The sequence below is a fragment of the Takifugu flavidus genome, chromosome 20 (assembly GCF_003711565.1).
Source record: "Takifugu flavidus isolate HTHZ2018 chromosome 20, ASM371156v2, whole genome shotgun sequence".
Classification (NCBI taxonomy): domain Eukaryota; kingdom Metazoa; phylum Chordata; class Actinopteri; order Tetraodontiformes; family Tetraodontidae; genus Takifugu; species Takifugu flavidus.
In genome coordinates this window covers 499,598-516,306 of record NC_079539.1, presented here as the reverse complement: position 1 = coordinate 516,306, position 16,709 = coordinate 499,598, and the positions used below count along the sequence as shown (strand labels likewise).

Here is a 16,709-nt window from a genome sequence, read left to right as displayed (position 1 = left end):
GTCCCTGTGGAAGGCCATCGTCAACGCTGCTGCCCCCGTTTCCACCAGCAAGGCCTTTCTCGCATTCGCACACGTGTTTTCCTTCCTCGTCACGGTCTGGATAAGAGACATCTGATGACTGCGAGAGAACCCTCGGGATAGATTAAATAAAAGTGGCTTTAAAGGCAACAACCCCGTGTGTTACTTCCAGCATCTGTCGGGTCAGTGCGAACAACAGCAAATGTGTTACGCAAGAAGGTTTTAGTCTCTATTTAGAATCACACAAAGTTTAAATTACTTTAAGCAGAGAAATGGTTGTTAAATTGGTAATTTATTAAACACATGAGCATACACGACAAGTCATATTTTAGTAGCATGGTACCTGATGGAGATGAGACAGAGGACATCTAATCCTGAAGGACATAAGTGCACTTTTTAAAGATACTGTTCAGTCTACAGGGCATGAAATGTAATCAAAACCTTAAGCTCTATTGACAGTGCCAGAAAATATCCAGTGTGGAGGGCGACAAGAGTAAAAATGAGCTGGTTAAGCACATGACCACAACAAATCACTTCTTTCATGTTGAGTATTTGAGTAATGTTCTTCAAACAGCCTGAATCTCAGCACTAACAGCAGATTGGAATTAGTGTCCCTTTAACCTGGACTTGAAAAATCCTTGAAAACCCCTGAAAATGTCATCCACAAACTTGAATTTATATCGCATGTTTCAAAAAAAAACAAAAGTGCAAAATTACAGATTCCACTAGGTGGGTGATGACTTAGAAACAAATAAAGAAAAATGTACAAAACAAACACTGTGTTTATGTCCACAGCCGAGCAGAGCTGCCAAGATCGGATCCCGCTGACTCTCTGGCGTTCAGATCATGGAGGGGAATTCTGACCAGCTAATTTCCTCAGAATAGACATTCCACTGGAAAATTAAACTGTGTCCTAAACCATTGAGGAAGTTGATGTTGACAGTGAGCACAACTCTACTCTTGACTGTAGCATCAGGTCTCTGGTCAGCCGTGAAGCCAGTGCCTGTGTCCTCCAGTGTACAAATTTTAGGGGCAACATAGACGCCACATCACCGGTCTATAAGTGAAATGTTGACAATATTGACATACATTAGTAGAAGGCAGGCGTGCAAATATAACGGAGACATTAGAGAGACACGGGGCTGATGGATGTCACTGGAGGAGGAGCGTGCTGGAGAGAAGCAGAAGGGAGGAGAAAAGCTGGATGGCGCCGAAGCTCAGCGGGCCGCAGCGATTCCGCGCCTGCTTCTCCAGGAATTGCTCGGAGTAGGCCATGTACTCCTCCACGCAGCGCCGGGACTTCATCTGATCGACGAGGGCCGGGTATCCGATCTCCTCGATGCCCACGGTGTCCTTGTCCTCGTCGGTTTTGCCGCCCTTGTCTTTCAGGAGATCCGTCCGATTCATGCATCGATCCATGAAGTTCTCGTAGGACTCGGCCCGCGGCGGAGGCTTGTAGACGTAATCGCGGCCATAGTCTTTTTCGTCGGTGGATTGGGTGCCATAACGGTGGTACATGTAGTTGTTGTAGTAGTATTCCTCCGAGGGGCTGCGGAAGCCAAAATGTGGCCGAGGGAAACGCCCAAGTCCATATCCGACGGCCATTCCAGCCACAGCACCCACGCCGGCTGCCACCATGGCTTTTTTGGCAAAGCTTGGAGATTTAGGCTTGTATCCCATGGACTGTACTGACTGTGAGAAAGGGGAGCCCCCCATCCCGGGCATATAGCCCCCTCCGCCAAATCTGGGGCTGAGGATTTTATTATTCGGGTTCCAGTTGGTGTAACCACCAACCGCACCACCAGGGTATCCTCCAGGATAGCCACCTGGGTAACCTCCGGGGTGTCCGCCAGGCTGACCCCACCCTGGTCCTGTATTTCCGGTTCTGACTGGGTAGCCACCTGCTCCAGGGTACTGATAAGGGGACCTCTGATTTGGATAGCCCCCAGCAGCAGGGTACTGAGGATAACCTCCCTGGCCCGGGTATCCACCTGCAGGAGGGTAACCTCCCTGGCCTGGGTATCTACCTGCAGGAGGGTAACCTCCCTGGCCCGGGTATCCACCTGCAGGAGGATACTGGTTAGGATATCCTCCTTGGTTGGTACCAGCTCTGCCTGGGTATTGGTTTGGATTGCTTCCACCAGCTGGATACTGATTTGGATAATTCCCTCTTGCTGGATTCTGATTAGGATAGCCCCCTCCTGCAGGGTTCTGATTTGGGTAGCCCCCTCCTGCAGGGTTCTGATTTGGGTAACCCCCAGGATTGGTTCGACCGGGATACTGGTTCGGACTGCCACCGACTGGGTTACCTGCTGGGTTTTGTCTTGGATATCCTCCTGGGTTGGACTGGCCCGTTCCTGGGTGGGGGTAACTTCCACCTGAAGGATAAGGGTTGCTGTTCCGATTGGGCTGAGAACCGGATGGTTTTGATGGTGTCCTACTACCCCAGTTGGTGGAGGAACCCGTTTTCTTGCCACCGCTACTTCCACTTTTTTTAGCCCATGTTGCTTTAGTGTTCAGCAGAAACACCAAAAGGAGGGACAGGAGAACCACTTCACACAACCTCCCCATCATGGTCCTACACACAAAAGAATTTTTAAGATGAGGAAAATCCGAAATAATTGCACCCAGTTAAAGATCATTGCTTTCAAGGTTCAAAAACACTACAAGATGGACTGAGAATAAAAAAAATAAGCGGCACTGCCATTCAGCTTATTAATTTGTGGTAATAAGAAATGGTACGCATGATTTACTAGAACATTTAGCATGGCATTACCGTCTTTTATTTCTAAATTTTAATCTAGCAATAAAGGAAGGCCCAGCAAGGACTTTAAGCAAATAATCTACATTTTAGGTAAATTAAACATTTTCACAATAAAATATCGTTTTTAATTTGGGTGGTATTTTTCTAACACGTTGCAAGGAAAACACGATCGGCCTCGCCTTTATTTTTAAGAGCGTGAGTGAACCAAGACTGCATCCTAACCACCCCGTCCATTCACTTATGTAATCCTAATCAGGTTAAATCCCTTTATTATAGAACGGGTGCGTCCCCACATCAGATCATTTCCGGCTGTCAACAGCGTCGCCAACAGATGTAATTGAATAGCTATTTACCGTAACACGACGCGTGGGCTGCGTTTCGATGGAAATTGTCCGATGCTGTTGTCGTCTCTCCCTTTCCGTTATGGACTCTCTCCCTCTGGGTGGTTTCGTCTAATCATAGATGGGTGCGCTCGATTTGCAGCACAGTAGGCACCGTGCGCGCGTCGAAGGCGGGACCCTCTGCCATCATTTCATCATCTTGAGTTATAAACGTTTTTGTTTGTTTGTTGTTTTTTTTGCTGTAAAATATGATGTTAAAATAAAAACCTGTCTTTTCAAGTCAGTGAAAAATAGGTTTGGTTACGCTCGGCGATGTGTTTCAAGGTCACCCCGGGTTATGAATAACACCCGCTCCTTCCTGTCAAATCCTGTCAGTGGCAATGACGTCATGGTCGCAAAGGTCGAACCATTGGTCCACTCGCGTGTTATTCTGTTTTTTTAAAAGATGTCTTTATTGAATTTTATTTGAACGTAACAAAATATTAAGAAAAAATCCAATAATAATAATAATCTGAAATGGAAGCGTATAAAAACACAATGAGCACGGATGAATAATGTAGATCAAATACCGCGTTTTAATACTAGGTTTTAAAAAAAATAATCTCGGTTTATTCCTTAATGTCGGCTGGTGGCGTCGTTTCGTTTGGGTCCTTCAAATGGATGGAGGCGTCTGCTGACGCCTGACCGGTGACCTGTGACGTCAGCGTTGCGAAAGGTCAGAAGTACCCGTATGTTCTCACAGCTTCCTCCGCAAACATGTCGGCAAGGAGAGAACCGAGCGGAGGAACTGCGTTCTTGAAATACATCCCAGAGGCCTGAACGAGGCAACAGACAGCGACGGTCTGTGGTGGTTCATGCGGAGTTAGACACTGTCAGGGGGGGGTGTGGGTCGGCATTTGTTTCCAGAAGCTGGTCGCACATGGACGGATAAGAGAGCCGAGAGCGGCGGAGGTTGAAACTAAAGTGGCCGGACACCTGAGGAGAGGGAGGCAGCGCGTGCATTCAAAACAAGGACGTATCTTCCGAAGGGAATGTTGTCCGTACTGTCCTATGGAAGGCTGGTCGCCAGGGCGGTCCTGGGGGGACTTTCCCAGACCGACGGCCGGGACTACAGTCTGATCAGCGCCAGCTATGGCTTCGGTAAAGACTTCCGAAAGGGGATCCTCAAGAAAGGGATGTGCTACGGCGACGACGCCTGCTTCATTGCCCGGAACAGGAACGCCGATGTTTTAGGTATGACCGCTGCGATGGTGCCGTGGTGCGTTAGCGCTCGTGCACAGGTGACCTTCAGTGAGCCGGACTGCACGTGCCCTGATCCCCGGGATAAAAACGAAACTCCCTCCCCTCTCAAATCTGGATTATGAACCAAATCCGCTATAAACCGCGTGTTAATGTTGATTGTTTCCTATAATCGCAGCGGAAATGAGTGCGATCGTTGCAGTCGCGCACATTTTGGTGATAAACTCGCGACGGTCGGTCTGCTTTGAAGCGGATTGTCGCGTGACCTTTCACCTACTTCCCCAGCACGTGCAGGATCCCCGCTGTTACGCAATATATTAAAAACATACAATCATCCGGTTAAACGTGCCTGTAAACTGACCGCGTTAATTTGTCCTGGACTTAAAACTACAAAGTCTTACAAAGGTCAGAATGGTTGAGCATGGAGGCGGCCATGTTGCACCGTTAGCATGTTAGCTTAGCCTAAAGTCACTGCTTTGTTCTCGCTGCTCAGCTGATTGAAGTTTCACAGCGAAATTCTCGCACATACAAGTTTACAGAAATATACGTTGCGTTGGAATAGCCTGAAGTGGGGGAGAATTACGGTGAAGACGTGAGGTTATAATACGAAAATAAAGCCTGGCTGCTTCACGTGTAGTTGACCTGGTATTGTAATGGTTCCAGGTAATAATGTGTAGTCACGACAGTCAAATGTCAATGTGTTGTGATGTTCTTTTGTCTCACGCAGTCTAACAAATGTGAAAGTGTTGGTTAGTGCAGCAGCTGCAGGGGGTTCAGTTTGATCCCCACAAAGGAAACCAGATCCAACAAAGGACAGGTGGTTTTTCAAGACATGAGACAACTGACAGACCTGGAAAAGCACCAGCAGGGAGTTGTTGTTTTTTTGGTATTCAAATGAGGTGTTTTACAGTTTTTGACAAAAGACTTTGTTTTGTTAATGTGTATCTTTCAGGAAACTTCAGGTTGTTTTTAATCAGTAAACTAACCAACTCCGGCTCGATTATTTACATGCTCGCAGTTTGTGGTATCCTGTTGCATCAACAAATGTATTCACATAATTATGCTGTCATCTGTGTTAGTATTTTCTTCCAGATGTCTGATCATATTTAAAACGGTACATATTTGCAGAGAACTTGATTCCAAACTAAATTCCCCTTTTCCCCATTCAGGTGTTGCAGATGGCGTAGGAGGTTGGCGTGACTACGGGGTTGACCCCTCTCAGTTCTCTGCCACCTTAATGAGAACCTGTGAGCGACTGGTGAAGGAGGGACGCTTCTCTCCAAATAATCCGGTGGGCATCCTGACCTCTGGCTATTATGAGCTTCTGCAAAACAAGATTCCACTGCTGGGTGAGTGTGAACGGGAACAGTACACACACTGGGGAAGGTAAATGCAGGTTCAGGTGTTACAAAAGACCAGCGGTGGAATGGAATGAAGTCCTTTACTCATAGGCAGTCAGTGTTTGTAGCTGCAAGCATGCATACTATAGAGTGATGTAATAACTGTGAGGTAAGGACTACCTTGGTCTATATTGTGGTATGTAGGTGCCAGACAAGGCGGTCACCTTGTGAAACTAAACACGCAGGGTGAACATTTTGTTTTACTGCGGAGCTACCAAAGGTCAAGACTCCCTGTGTAACCAACACGCCACAGGGGGTTAAACTGTTTTGGTTTTTTTAATGCTGTTGAACATGTGATCGGGGTTGGGTTTCTTCTCAGACCCACAGCCAAGTGCTGCGTTTGAGCTCCTCCTCCTTGTCACGATGTTTGTCAAATGGCCCACTTTTATTTTAGGAAAGTTCCGACGAGGTCTCAGCTCCACTGTGGCTGTCCAAGGTTATTTGGACTGCAGTCAGTCCTTCGCTTCCCAGATGATTTATCAGAATCCTGCACAAATCCGGTCCAACCACGGACACAGTCACACTTTTTCCTCCACCAGCCATCTTTACACAGCTTTCTCTATAACCTCTGCTGTTTGTGCTCTGTTGTGTAGGCAGCAGCACAGCCTGCATCGTGGTTCTGGATCGCCGGAGTCACCGGCTGCACACGTGTAACCTTGGCGACTCTGGCTTCCTGGTGGTGAGGGGAGGCGAGGTGGTTCATCGCTCAAATGAGCAGCAGCATTATTTTAACACACCTTTCCAGCTGTCCATCGCACCACCAGGAGCAGAAGGGGCGGTGCTCAGTGACAGGTGAGGAGCCCTCTGTCATGCTCTTTTAATAAATGCGTCCAGGAATGATGGCAGATTGACCTTTGTCATCACTTTAGTTAAGTGTGCACTGTTTTGGGCAAACAATTACCATGAATTTTATCATGTGAGTAGTAATAACTTGAAGAACCTGTTTTTAGGATAAACAGACCTGCTTTGTCAGCTCTGCTGGTATTTATGGTAGATACATCCAATACCTGATCATTCTTACTTACTTGAGAAATGTGGAGGTAATTGGCAGAAGGTTATGGCAGCAGAAGTGTAGCTGTGTGCCCCTGATCCCCTGGTGACAGACCTCGCCTTGTCTCCACCCGTCTGTCTTCCAGTCCCGATGCTGCCGACAGCTCCTCTTTTGACGTGGAGCTTGGCGACATCATCCTGACGGCAAGTGACGGCCTCTTTGACAACATGCCGGACTACATGATTCTACGGGAGCTTAAAAAACTCAAGGTGCCACTTCGAGAATGTAAATATTTTCACCCAGAAAACCTCATCTCCCAAATGTAATTCTTTTTGCTGTGTGATCGCTTCAGGCCCCCAGCTATGATAGCGTCCTGCAGACTGCACAGAGCATTGCACAGCAAGCTCATGACCTTGCCTACGACCCCAACTATATGTCCCCATTTGCACAGTTTGCCTGTGATAATGGCCTGAATGTTAGAGGTACGTATATTGACTCGCCAGTCATTACTGAATCCCTCCAGGTTTTCATGAGCGATTTGCTGCATCTTTATTTGCACCACGTATCTCCCTGACTTGCATATCTTTGCTTGTTTTTCTTGACCTGCAGGAGGGAAGCCGGATGACATCACAGTGCTCTTGTCCATTGTGGCTGAATATACAGACTGAACATGTGTGTCAGTATTGTTTGAGCTTGTGTTCATGCGTGCGAGGCTGGTCCTTCCACCCCCTCTGCCTGAGTCTTCCACCTGCAGCCCTAAAGATGGCAGAAAGGAGGCCAGCTGACATGACACTCGCTTCCCTGTGGAGCTGATGACCAACCATGTCCTTTATTTCTTTCAGACTGTTTTTGTTTTAGAGCTTGAACGACAGCAGGCAGCTAGGATGTTGTTGTTTTTTTCCACGATGATCGTGATGCAGGAAGGAACGGCGCTACAGTGTCATTTTGTGGCATTGGTGCAATTAAAGTGATGCAATGAAAACTCGGAGGGCGGTTTGCGTTTCCTGAGGATTTACAAACAAGGCCCCTGTGTCTAAAAACGCACTGGCAAACATGGCAAATCACTTTATTTTGCATTATTAGCAATCAATTTCTACACTCCGATAAAGAGTTAATTTGCCAGCACTCACTTGTGTACGTGTAGATGTGACGTTAAAGGAGTAAGCCATGATTTGGGATTCTTTAGCACATGCAGTAGACTCTTGAATCCATCTGTCTCTATTGTGTTCCTTGCTTTTATCAGTTCTAAAAAGTATCGTTATCTATTGAGATATTGGGAGTAGACGAGTGCCAGGTGGCAAGATTGTAAATGGTTGGGTCTCGGCATCTTGGATTTGGGAATGTGTACGAAGGGAATGATAACTATTCATTGCTAGGTTTGAATAAATGTGACATACGGTAGATATGACTGCGGAGTTTGTAGGCGGTCGTTTGTATATATATTGTCTTTTTTGGGGGGTGGGTACTTTCTGGACACTTGGATTTCTTTGGTTTGGCAATCAAAACCGTTCTGGTCCTGTTTATGTGTTCATAGAAGCATTTTCCTGTGTTGTATGAGTTTAATCAATCCCAAACTTCCACTCTGCTGAAAAGAACAAGAAAATATGTGCTGAGATTGAGCTGTGTGATGTTCAGAGTGTCTATGGGATGTTAGCTCCTGCCAGCATCTGGGAGTGTTTGTTGTTAAAGGTCACGCATGCATTTGAGAAAAAAAGATGTATTTTTTTAACGGTTTAGTTTTAAATCTGAATAACTGTCTGCTGGTGGGAAATTTGTGATGGACGACATTCAGTGATCTTAAAAATTGTGTTTGAGAATTTATTTTTTTATTTCCAGTTCCTCAGTTATTACCTTTGTTTGCTGCTTCTCATTGTTGTTTTCAGATGTCTGAGCTTGACATGGTTTTAATGACTGTGATCACCATGATTGTAATTAGTGAGTGTAAATATGTGTGTGACGTTGATGTCGATGTTGGTGTTTCTCTCACAATATTTTGCCACTCTTCGCTTTAACTTATCTCCACAGGTGAAAAACACCAAAGGCACATCTTTTCTTCACACTTTGGTGTGAATTACATATAACGGTAGTACTGTACATCTGTCTGCTCTGACTTTTCTAGCCAGATCATAGAAATCAATAGAAGGGTGTTAAATGTTTATGTACCTGCATTTTATTTCCCATAAAATTGGTTTTTATCATATTACAATGTGCCCAGTTTTAGCAGGTATCTTCATGAAACCAAAGAAGAAAGCCATATATGTTAAAACAGGATTACTGCACAGCTCTAACACCTGCTGTAAATGTGTTTTTCACTGACACATAACAAAGACAATTGAGCAAAATGTCTTACTGTCCTGTCCTATTTGCACAGTTGCTGTCTCTGCTACTGGTGCACTTTTATTTTTATGCATTTTTAGTCTTTCTTAGAATGTTTTGTGTTTATGTAAAGTTTCTCATCTTGTATTCAGTTTAAAAATAATTCTAACTGAAGGAAGTAGGAGGTGGTGCTGTGAACGTAGAATGAGAGCACAGTTTTAGCCTTAACAAATAGTAATCAAGAGGCCTTTCCTGTCATTGCAAGCTTGTCTCGTCTCTGTCCTGTTGGCCTGATATTTGGTGTAAATGAAGTGTTCTCTCCCGTAAAACCGTTCTTAAAAAATGGTGCTTCTGCAGTCTGTGTGGAATGGTTGTCCTCTCTTCAGCAAGCAATGTTTGTGTGTACGAAAGATTCAGTGAAATGTCTACAGTGTATCAATGCAGGTCTAATTTATGTAAATATGTTTTCAAATACGGACAATATTTAAATAAAAGAATCTAGTATTTATACTAAATTTTCTCGAGTCTTTCTTAACATACCATGTTTAAAGAGTTTGCCTTGTAGAGAGGCACTCTCAAGGCACATGAAATGTTTGCATTACAACTGTTTAGAACATCACCATGTATTCGTGTAGTTATTCCACATATTAATTGCATTTCCTGACTTTAACACTAAATTATTTCAGAAGTAAAAACGAAAATAAAGTGTTATACGCGTTCCGCCCCAACAGGTGGCAGTACATAATTATTTGGCATCCTGCGCTACAGTTAATAGAACCAGAGAAGAAGATGCCCTGCACGTCCCCGGTAGGGGGCGGTAGAGAGCCTGACATGCCGCGGATGTTTTGTTTACTAATCGGATCCAGCCTCGCTTCCTTTAAGCTAACCAGCTAACCTACATTCTTGCTGACAGCAGAGATTCAGACTAAAATAGGTGCGAGTCAGCTGACAGTTGTGTGATGCTAACATTGTAGCTTGTGGCTTAGGAAGCAGATTATTCCGCGTTTCGCTGCGACTGCGTTCTTTCTAAAAAGCATCGGAAAACTACTACTACTACTGCTTCTAAGGTAGTAGTTTTTATGGCACTATTTGGAGTCTTCAGCGAGGAAGCATGGCTCTTCTTCACAACCTTATCTAGTTGCGACGTTTAATGGTGTTAAAACGCTGGAGGTTGTGCGCATTTCGGCCTGTGTTCGGCTAAATGTTGAATAAATGGCAAGAAGTAGACATGGCAACGGACTGGACTCGTCTGGCATCAAAGAGAAGCTGACTGATCATGGGAACAGCAGCTGGTTCGTGTCCGACCCAGGGACCAACGGCAGCGCAGTCCCGGAGGAGACGCAGGTGGACAAGTACGGCTTCACAGGGGGGGCCCAGCAGTCCTCTGGAGACCTGTGAGTGGAACTTTGCTTCAAGTAACCCTGAAACAATCGATGCACACTTTTCCAGTAGGTGATGCTCTAAATGGATTTGTCCAGGCGTGCAGTACGGTCCAGTTTAAATTATTATTATAAATATATTATATATTATAAATCATATAACCTCGAAATAAGAATCAAGGCCGTAAAATCTGATTTACACGAGCATAGTCATGAGTGCAACTCGACTCCAATGGTTTATTTTCAGAGAAGTTCCAGTATATTTGGCAGTTTTCATCCCACAGTCTGTCTCACCAGCATCCTGCTCATTTTGACAGGAATGTTTCGAAACGGATTCCGAACTGTCGTCGACCTGTGGGTCGTGCTTGTCGTGCTTTTTTTTTAATCTCCTGCTTTTTTTCCAGTATTGAACGTTCTCGTGCAAGCTCTTTCACAGTATGGTTCATTGTTACCTGACTGTGTTGACATCCTTCGTGTCGACAGCGCTGAAGAAGTCCCGATCGAGGTGCTCAGGCAGCGGGAGGCCAAATGGCTGGAGATGCTGAACAGCTGGGACAAGTGGATGGCCAAAAAGCACAAGAAGGTTTGTCTGGGAAACTGCCAATTGGGTCCCGACTGTAGCACTTTTGCAACAGTGGAAACGATGATTGTTGAATAACTTTACTTGAAAGAACTTTGGTGGTTGGATACAGCGACTCTGTGTTAGCTATGTCGTCGAAGACGGGAGCAGCATCACAAATAACGGTGCACGTGCTGAAAAAACAGGTGAAAGAACGATGTCAGAAGGGGATCCCACCGTCGCTGCGGGGCCGAGCCTGGCTCTACCTCACCGGGGGGAAAGTCAAAAGGGAGCAGAACGCTGGAAAATACCAGGTGAGTCATAGAAGCGACTGATATATAGAACTGCTCGTTAAACGTGCACACGTCTGGTTAGAAAAGGCTCAAATGTGGCCCATAAGCTACGGAAATCCTGCTGTTTTTTTTAGGAGCTGCTGAGCCAGCAGGGAGATCCAACCTGGGTCGACATTATTGAGCGGGACCTCCATCGGCAGTTTCCCTTCCACGAAATGTTTTCTGCCCGAGGAGGTCACGGGTGAGCGCCCCCGTCGTGATGCCCTCGGTGTTAGAGAGGACAGGGTGACAGGTGCTCTGCGTCCCTGTCCGCAGGCAGCAGGGCCTCTTCGACGTCCTGAAGGCTTACAGTCTGTTCCGCCCTGACGAGGGTTACTGCCAGGCTCAGGCTCCCGTCGCTGCCGTTCTCCTGATGCACATGCCAGCAGAGGTGAACACACAAGCCTCCCATGCTGTCCAGAAGAGCCAAAGATAGATGTTGGACACGTTTATCACAGTTTTAATGTTCATATTTGCAGGGTGTCGAGACTCCGAGTGTGAACTTATGATAGATGAGTCGCTACACGTCCGATATTTGTTCATTTATTGCATTTGTTTCCATTCTGTGACCAAGGATGCCTTCTGGGTTCTTGTCCAGATCTGTGAGAAGTACCTGCCGGGTTACTACAGCACAGGGCTGGTAAGGATCTGTGCAAACACACTGTGTCGATCATTGCTCAGCTGAACCCGCGTTCCACCTGGTGACTCAACCGCTCTGCTGTGGTTGAAGATATCAGGTGGAATGCTGCAGGAATGCCCATAAAACTGCATGTTTGGGATGCGTTTTCCTGTTTTCCCGTCAGCCAGCACATGTAACAGGAGGCCAATGCAGATGTCTCAATCACCCAAGTTGCTGACTCGGCTTGAAGGAGGCGTTTGTTCTGACTGCTGTTCCCCGCCCTCTCCACAGGAGGCCATCCAGCTGGACGGGGAGATCCTGTATGCCCTGCTGCATAAGGTGTCTCCCACGGCCCACCGCCACCTCAAGAAGCACAACCTGGAGCCCGTCCTGTGCATGACCGAGTGGTTCATGTGTGCCTTCTCCCGGACGCTGCCGTGGGCCTCGGTGCTGCGCATCTGGGACATGTTCCTCTGCGAGGGTAAGATGTTGGAGGAGCACCAGGATTATTACATCAGGATTGAGTATTGGTGGGATTTAGATCAGGTTCTTCAACTGGTGACTCCAGCGGATTTAAGACCATTCGGGACTTTGTCTGTTCTCAGGGGTAAAGATCCTCTTCCGAGTGGGCCTCGTCCTCCTGAAGTGCACGCTGGGCTCCCAAGAGAAGCTGAAGTCCTGCCAAGGTCTCTATGAAACGATGCAGCTCCTCCGAGCTATACAGCCGCAGTACATGCAGGAGAGCTTCCTGGCGCAGGAGGTGCGGTCAGACCTCCGCGTTATCATCTGTCTTCGTTTTATGGTCCTTTTCTGCAGCCTCAGCCCTTTTCTTCTTGGACTTTGCCCTCTCGTGGCTGCACTATCAGCTGTCATGAATAATTCAGCCCAACTCCTCCTCTGCTTCAGGTTATTGAGTTGCACGTGACTGAGAAGGACATTGAGAAGGAGCATTTCAATCAGCTGCGGCGATGGAAGGAGTCGCACGGCAATTTGCAGTCCAAGTCCCCGCCCAGGATGCACGGTGCCAAGGCGATCATGACCGCCGAGCCGCCCGGGGACCAGGACCTGAGACAAAGGCCCAACATCAAGGTGGAGTCTCTTCTTCCGCCCAAGCAAGATGGGGAGCGAGGGACGTTCGATCACAAGGCTGAAGTAAGGCAAGAAAATAACACAACCCCATCACCACCTGTGGGTAATCCAGGCTACCTTCAGCCTGACCCCTCGCCCCTCCTCAAACACACGACCGTTGACGGGTCCAAAGAGAGCGTGAGCAGCACAGAGCATGACACTTACCTGTAGAGTTTACACACATGTGAACCATTCCAGACAATTTTATTATCAGCAATAATGTTAAATAAGCAGAGGGGGAAGAGGATTCTCTCCTTGAGCCATAAGCTGCCAGCCAGACTTCAGCAGTCACATGAACACGCGACATTATAATATATTTATTATGGAAATCGGCCACCAGGGGGCGACAAAGGTCCTCATGTCACTTTGAGACAGGTTCCAATAAACTGGCCTAAACAACATTCTAAACAGCTTGATTAAGACTGTATTTATGATGTTGAATGTAAGTGATCATGAGTATAAATCATGAGCAATCCAAATCTCTGAATCTGCCGAATGTTGTGTAATTACTGGGAGCAACAGCTGGTTTGTCTGTAGTTTATGAGGAACACTTTTATTATCTTCCTCTTTGAAAGCAGATGGCTTTGTTTGCTCTATACTTTAACTCTTATCGTTCCCACGAGGTTGGAGTTGGTGGTTGTTATTACTGTTCTTAACACGTGGGGGCGCTGTCAGTCTGAGAAAAGACCAGCATCCGTTAGCGTGACTCTAAAATAAAGGGAGATTTGTGCAGGGATATTGTTGCTAATAAGCCAAAGATTTTTATAAGCTGATATATTTTATGAAATTCATTTGTTGATGTCATTTTGGGTAAGAACTTAAGAGATAGTGCTCAAATGCCACGTTGAAGAACACTAATATGAAGCATTTTTCCTCAAAAACTAAGCTATTGAAGCTTAGTAGACACTTTCCTATTTAATTATTTTTCCATCGTCTATAGCTGATCCCAACATGACAATTATTAGCTTAAAACTGAATGAAATTCCAGAATTTATTGCATTTTGTTGTTTTCTTTTTGCACACATTCAGTTTAACTATTGAAAGTACAGTGAAACACTTTGATGCTCACTTTGATGCTAATTTGAACCTAAAATAAAGTCAGTGAAGCTGATATTTAACTCCAGTGTTCTGATAAAGGGAACTCACGTTAGCAGCTGCTAGCAGTTTTAGCTGTTTTTTAATGTGTTTTTTAATGTTCACATTAAACTGTCGATGTTAAATGTGCTGCTGTTTATTCAGTAGACATTTTTTGAAAGATATTTTGATAAAATTAGCGCATATATGACATTTATGTAGGCTAAACCTGAATATTGGTGTCTGTACCGTCGTCGGCGCCACGGTGAGAAAGAATGTTGCGTAATCTAACCGAGACGAAACGCTTTTCCCTTCATCTGATGCGACTTCATCACAACTACGATCCCTTTTATACCGAATTACTGTAAATCAATAAAGTGACAAAACTGTGGCTGTCGATGCGTCTGAATTCATGATGTTATAGTGGAGATCTCTCTCTCACACACACACACACACACACACACACACACACACACACACTCGCTCTGGGTGGAACAGGCAGGGTGTGAGTGCAGCCTGTGTTATCATTCAGTCGCCCACCAGTGCAGCAACACACTTCCTTGGACACCTGTTTCTCCGGCTCTTTCAGCTCTGTGAGGAATTTGCATCTCAAATGGGGTAAATTCCCACAGCGCCGTTCCAAAACGCCACGATCGGCGAGCTGCCTTTGCTCCCTGAATGGAGTCTCACACAGGCCGCCGCCTTCATCATTGTCTTCCTCCACGAGGTTCAGCTGCAGTCCAACCGCGCTTCATTTAATTTAGCCCAGAGGCTTGCAGCCTGTGATGTGAATGTTGTTTTTTAATTTATGATGAAAAATATTCAATCTGGGGTCAAGTCTCCCTTACTGGACTGGTTATAGTGGGACAGAGAGGCTAGACAGGCTGGTTCTACTGGGATGTGGAGGGAAAAATGATCATGTTTAGGTATTCTCCTGCTTTTATAGCTCTCTGGTTTAATGTAAGGATTTAATAGCACCCCCCTCCCTCCCCCATCTGTCCCATGTGGGCATGGGCTCCCTCATCTCAAATCCTGGACTGTAAGGGGACACTGGCATTATGGAACCTGACCCAGACGGCCGCCGTCTGAAGAGTGAAACTCCTCGTTTTCACACTTGCACGCAGGAACACGATCTCAGGGTGTAACGACACTGTTATAACGAGCATATTAGAGGGGAAAAACTCAATTTTCTGCTGCTGAAATCGTTCATTAGAAGGGGTTATATTGTTTTCATAAACTGGTGAGGAGATTCATTTAGATCCATTCTTCCGGAGGGCTGCAATAATAATGCAAATGCTGCAACATTTTATTTCACCTCACATGTTTCCACATATTTAAAGTGCATCTGAATCTTTTGTTAAAACTAAAAGCGCCCCCTGGTGGCCGTTACATTTGTCCGGAAATTAGTTCATTAAGTGTTTTTGTTTTTTTTTAAAAAGGAAATTACTGAAATGAAAAAAATCTCCATATTTCTGTGTAAAGAGTTTCCAGTTTTATTTGTAATAAATATTCTCCACACATGTGACCTCTCCTAAACTTTGGGGGCATCAGCGAGGTGGATAATCTCATGACAACATATGCATGAAGCATCAGGGAGATTATAGTCTGGCTCGAAAGCTTCTCTAAGGCTTTGGGGTAACTGAGGGTGTTCCTGACTGATACCCTTATCCTGCCACCCCCCCCCCCCCCCAGAATGCCCCATGCCCAGCATGGGGATTAGCAGGGTCAGAGGTCAACGGAACAAACAAAAACACCTACCCAATAATAGCAAATCAGCTGTTTCAGCAGTCTGGCTGCCTGTCTGTGCAGAAGTTGAGAAAGTGCACGTGTCTGACAAATGGCAGAAAAAATCCTGTTTATGTTGAGTGGAAGGGGGCATCGTGGCCGCCACCGCCGCCGCCGCTTTACTTTTCCAGGTTTAAAGGCTCGAGCTGGCGCTGCTGCACGCGTGGGACAGGAAGCAGAGTCAGAGTGGAAGGCGTCAGGGGTCGGACAGATGCCGGTCGAGTGGACGGAGGACAGGATGCGCTCGCCTCCTTTTATGGTTCTCAGGATGAACAGTAGCCCCGATGAACCGAGATCCACCGGGGGGATTTTGGGAGACAGCGGTTCTGATTTGTTGTCAGGAGTTATAAGGCACACCTGTTTGCTCCTCTGGGGGGATCCCCTCATCGTTTTTATGGCAAATGATTCATCAGACGTGTGATTTATGACTGTTAGAAAAACAGAAAACCTTAGATGATTGAGCAGCAGAGCTAAGGCAGTAAAACACACCAATGGGTTTATTAGCTAATTCTATGCTAACGTTCTAGCAGCAGTCACCGTGTCCTCGGTCCTCTTGGTTGCAGTGGTTTTGGGGTCAGTCCGACTGCTGGTGAGGTCATAAATAACCTTCCGATCGGGTTTTTATGTGTTTTTTCCCGCTCCTGCTTCACCAACGCGGACTTCCTGCAAACGTCTTTTTTGGTTTTGCAGGCTTTGCCTCCTCTCGTCCCGGGCAGGTGTGTAACCAACTCTAAACTGTGCACGCGCCCGAACTGACCGAGACT

General features: G+C 46.1%; 3 protein-coding genes across 6 annotated transcripts; 2 read left to right on the top strand and 1 right to left on the bottom strand.

Moving 5' to 3' along the window:
- Positions 1–289: 289 nt before the first annotated feature.
- On the bottom strand, positions 290–3,396 carry prnpb (prion protein b). Of its 2 annotated transcripts, XM_057019316.1 has the most exons (3): positions 3,136–3,387; positions 2,025–2,596; positions 290–1,988 (listed from the first exon to the last, which is right to left on the bottom strand). In XM_057019316.1, the coding sequence occupies exons 2-3, from the start codon at positions 2,590–2,592 to the stop codon at positions 1,171–1,173; spliced, it is 1,386 nt and encodes a 461-aa protein (XP_056875296.1). In that variant the 5' UTR covers positions 2,593–2,596; positions 3,136–3,387; the 3' UTR covers positions 290–1,170. The 2 variants fall into 2 exon arrangements, with proteins under 2 accessions (XP_056875296.1, XP_056875295.1); XM_057019315.1 differs by having other exon boundaries at positions 290–2,596; positions 3,136–3,396.
- Positions 3,397–3,817: 421 nt separating this feature from the next.
- Positions 3,818–9,584, top strand: LOC130517438 (protein phosphatase PTC7 homolog). The gene is made up of 6 exons (XM_057019318.1): positions 3,818–4,356; positions 5,532–5,711; positions 6,356–6,554; positions 6,899–7,022; positions 7,106–7,235; positions 7,363–9,584. Exons 1-6 carry the CDS (start codon positions 4,155–4,157, stop codon positions 7,419–7,421), a joined length of 894 nt encoding a protein of 297 aa, XP_056875298.1. The 5' UTR covers positions 3,818–4,154; the 3' UTR covers positions 7,422–9,584.
- Positions 9,585–9,876: 292 nt separating this feature from the next.
- LOC130517561 (TBC1 domain family member 10A-like) lies at positions 9,877–14,551 on the top strand. 3 transcript variants are annotated; one of them, XM_057019515.1, is made up of 9 exons: positions 9,878–10,463; positions 10,853–11,031; positions 11,214–11,321; positions 11,435–11,541; positions 11,616–11,730; positions 11,914–11,979; positions 12,250–12,439; positions 12,564–12,718; positions 12,865–14,551. In XM_057019515.1, the coding sequence occupies exons 1-9, from the start codon at positions 10,346–10,348 to the stop codon at positions 13,255–13,257; spliced, it is 1,431 nt and encodes a 476-aa protein (XP_056875495.1). In that variant the 5' UTR covers positions 9,878–10,345; the 3' UTR covers positions 13,258–14,551. The 3 variants fall into 3 exon arrangements, with proteins under 3 accessions (XP_056875497.1, XP_056875495.1, XP_056875496.1); XM_057019516.1 differs by having other exon boundaries at positions 9,879–10,463; positions 10,932–11,031; XM_057019517.1 differs by lacking the exon at positions 11,914–11,979 and having other exon boundaries at positions 9,877–10,463.
- The last annotated feature ends 2,158 nt before the right edge of the window (positions 14,552–16,709 follow it).

Bases quoted from the DNA above. Each gene is read 5' to 3' on its own strand.
- prnpb (XM_057019315.1), bottom strand. From the start codon at position 2,592: ATGATGGGGAGGTTGTGTGAAGTGGTTCTCCTGTCCCTCCTTTTGGTG.
- LOC130517438 (XM_057019318.1), top strand. From the start codon at position 4,155: ATGTTGTCCGTACTGTCCTATGGAAGGCTGGTCGCCAGGGCGGTCCTG. The intron at 7,023-7,105 runs GTGCCACTTCGA...TGATCGCTTCAG, and splicing joins GGGAGCTTAAAAAACTCAAG to GCCCCCAGCTATGATAGCGT. The intron at 7,236-7,362 runs GTACGTATATTG...CTTGACCTGCAG, and splicing joins TAATGGCCTGAATGTTAGAG to GAGGGAAGCCGGATGACATC.
- LOC130517561 (XM_057019515.1), top strand. From the start codon at position 10,346: ATGGGAACAGCAGCTGGTTCGTGTCCGACCCAGGGACCAACGGCAGCG. The intron at 11,032-11,213 runs GTTTGTCTGGGA...CTGAAAAAACAG, and splicing joins TGGCCAAAAAGCACAAGAAG to GTGAAAGAACGATGTCAGAA. The intron at 11,322-11,434 runs GTGAGTCATAGA...TGTTTTTTTTAG, and splicing joins AGAACGCTGGAAAATACCAG to GAGCTGCTGAGCCAGCAGGG.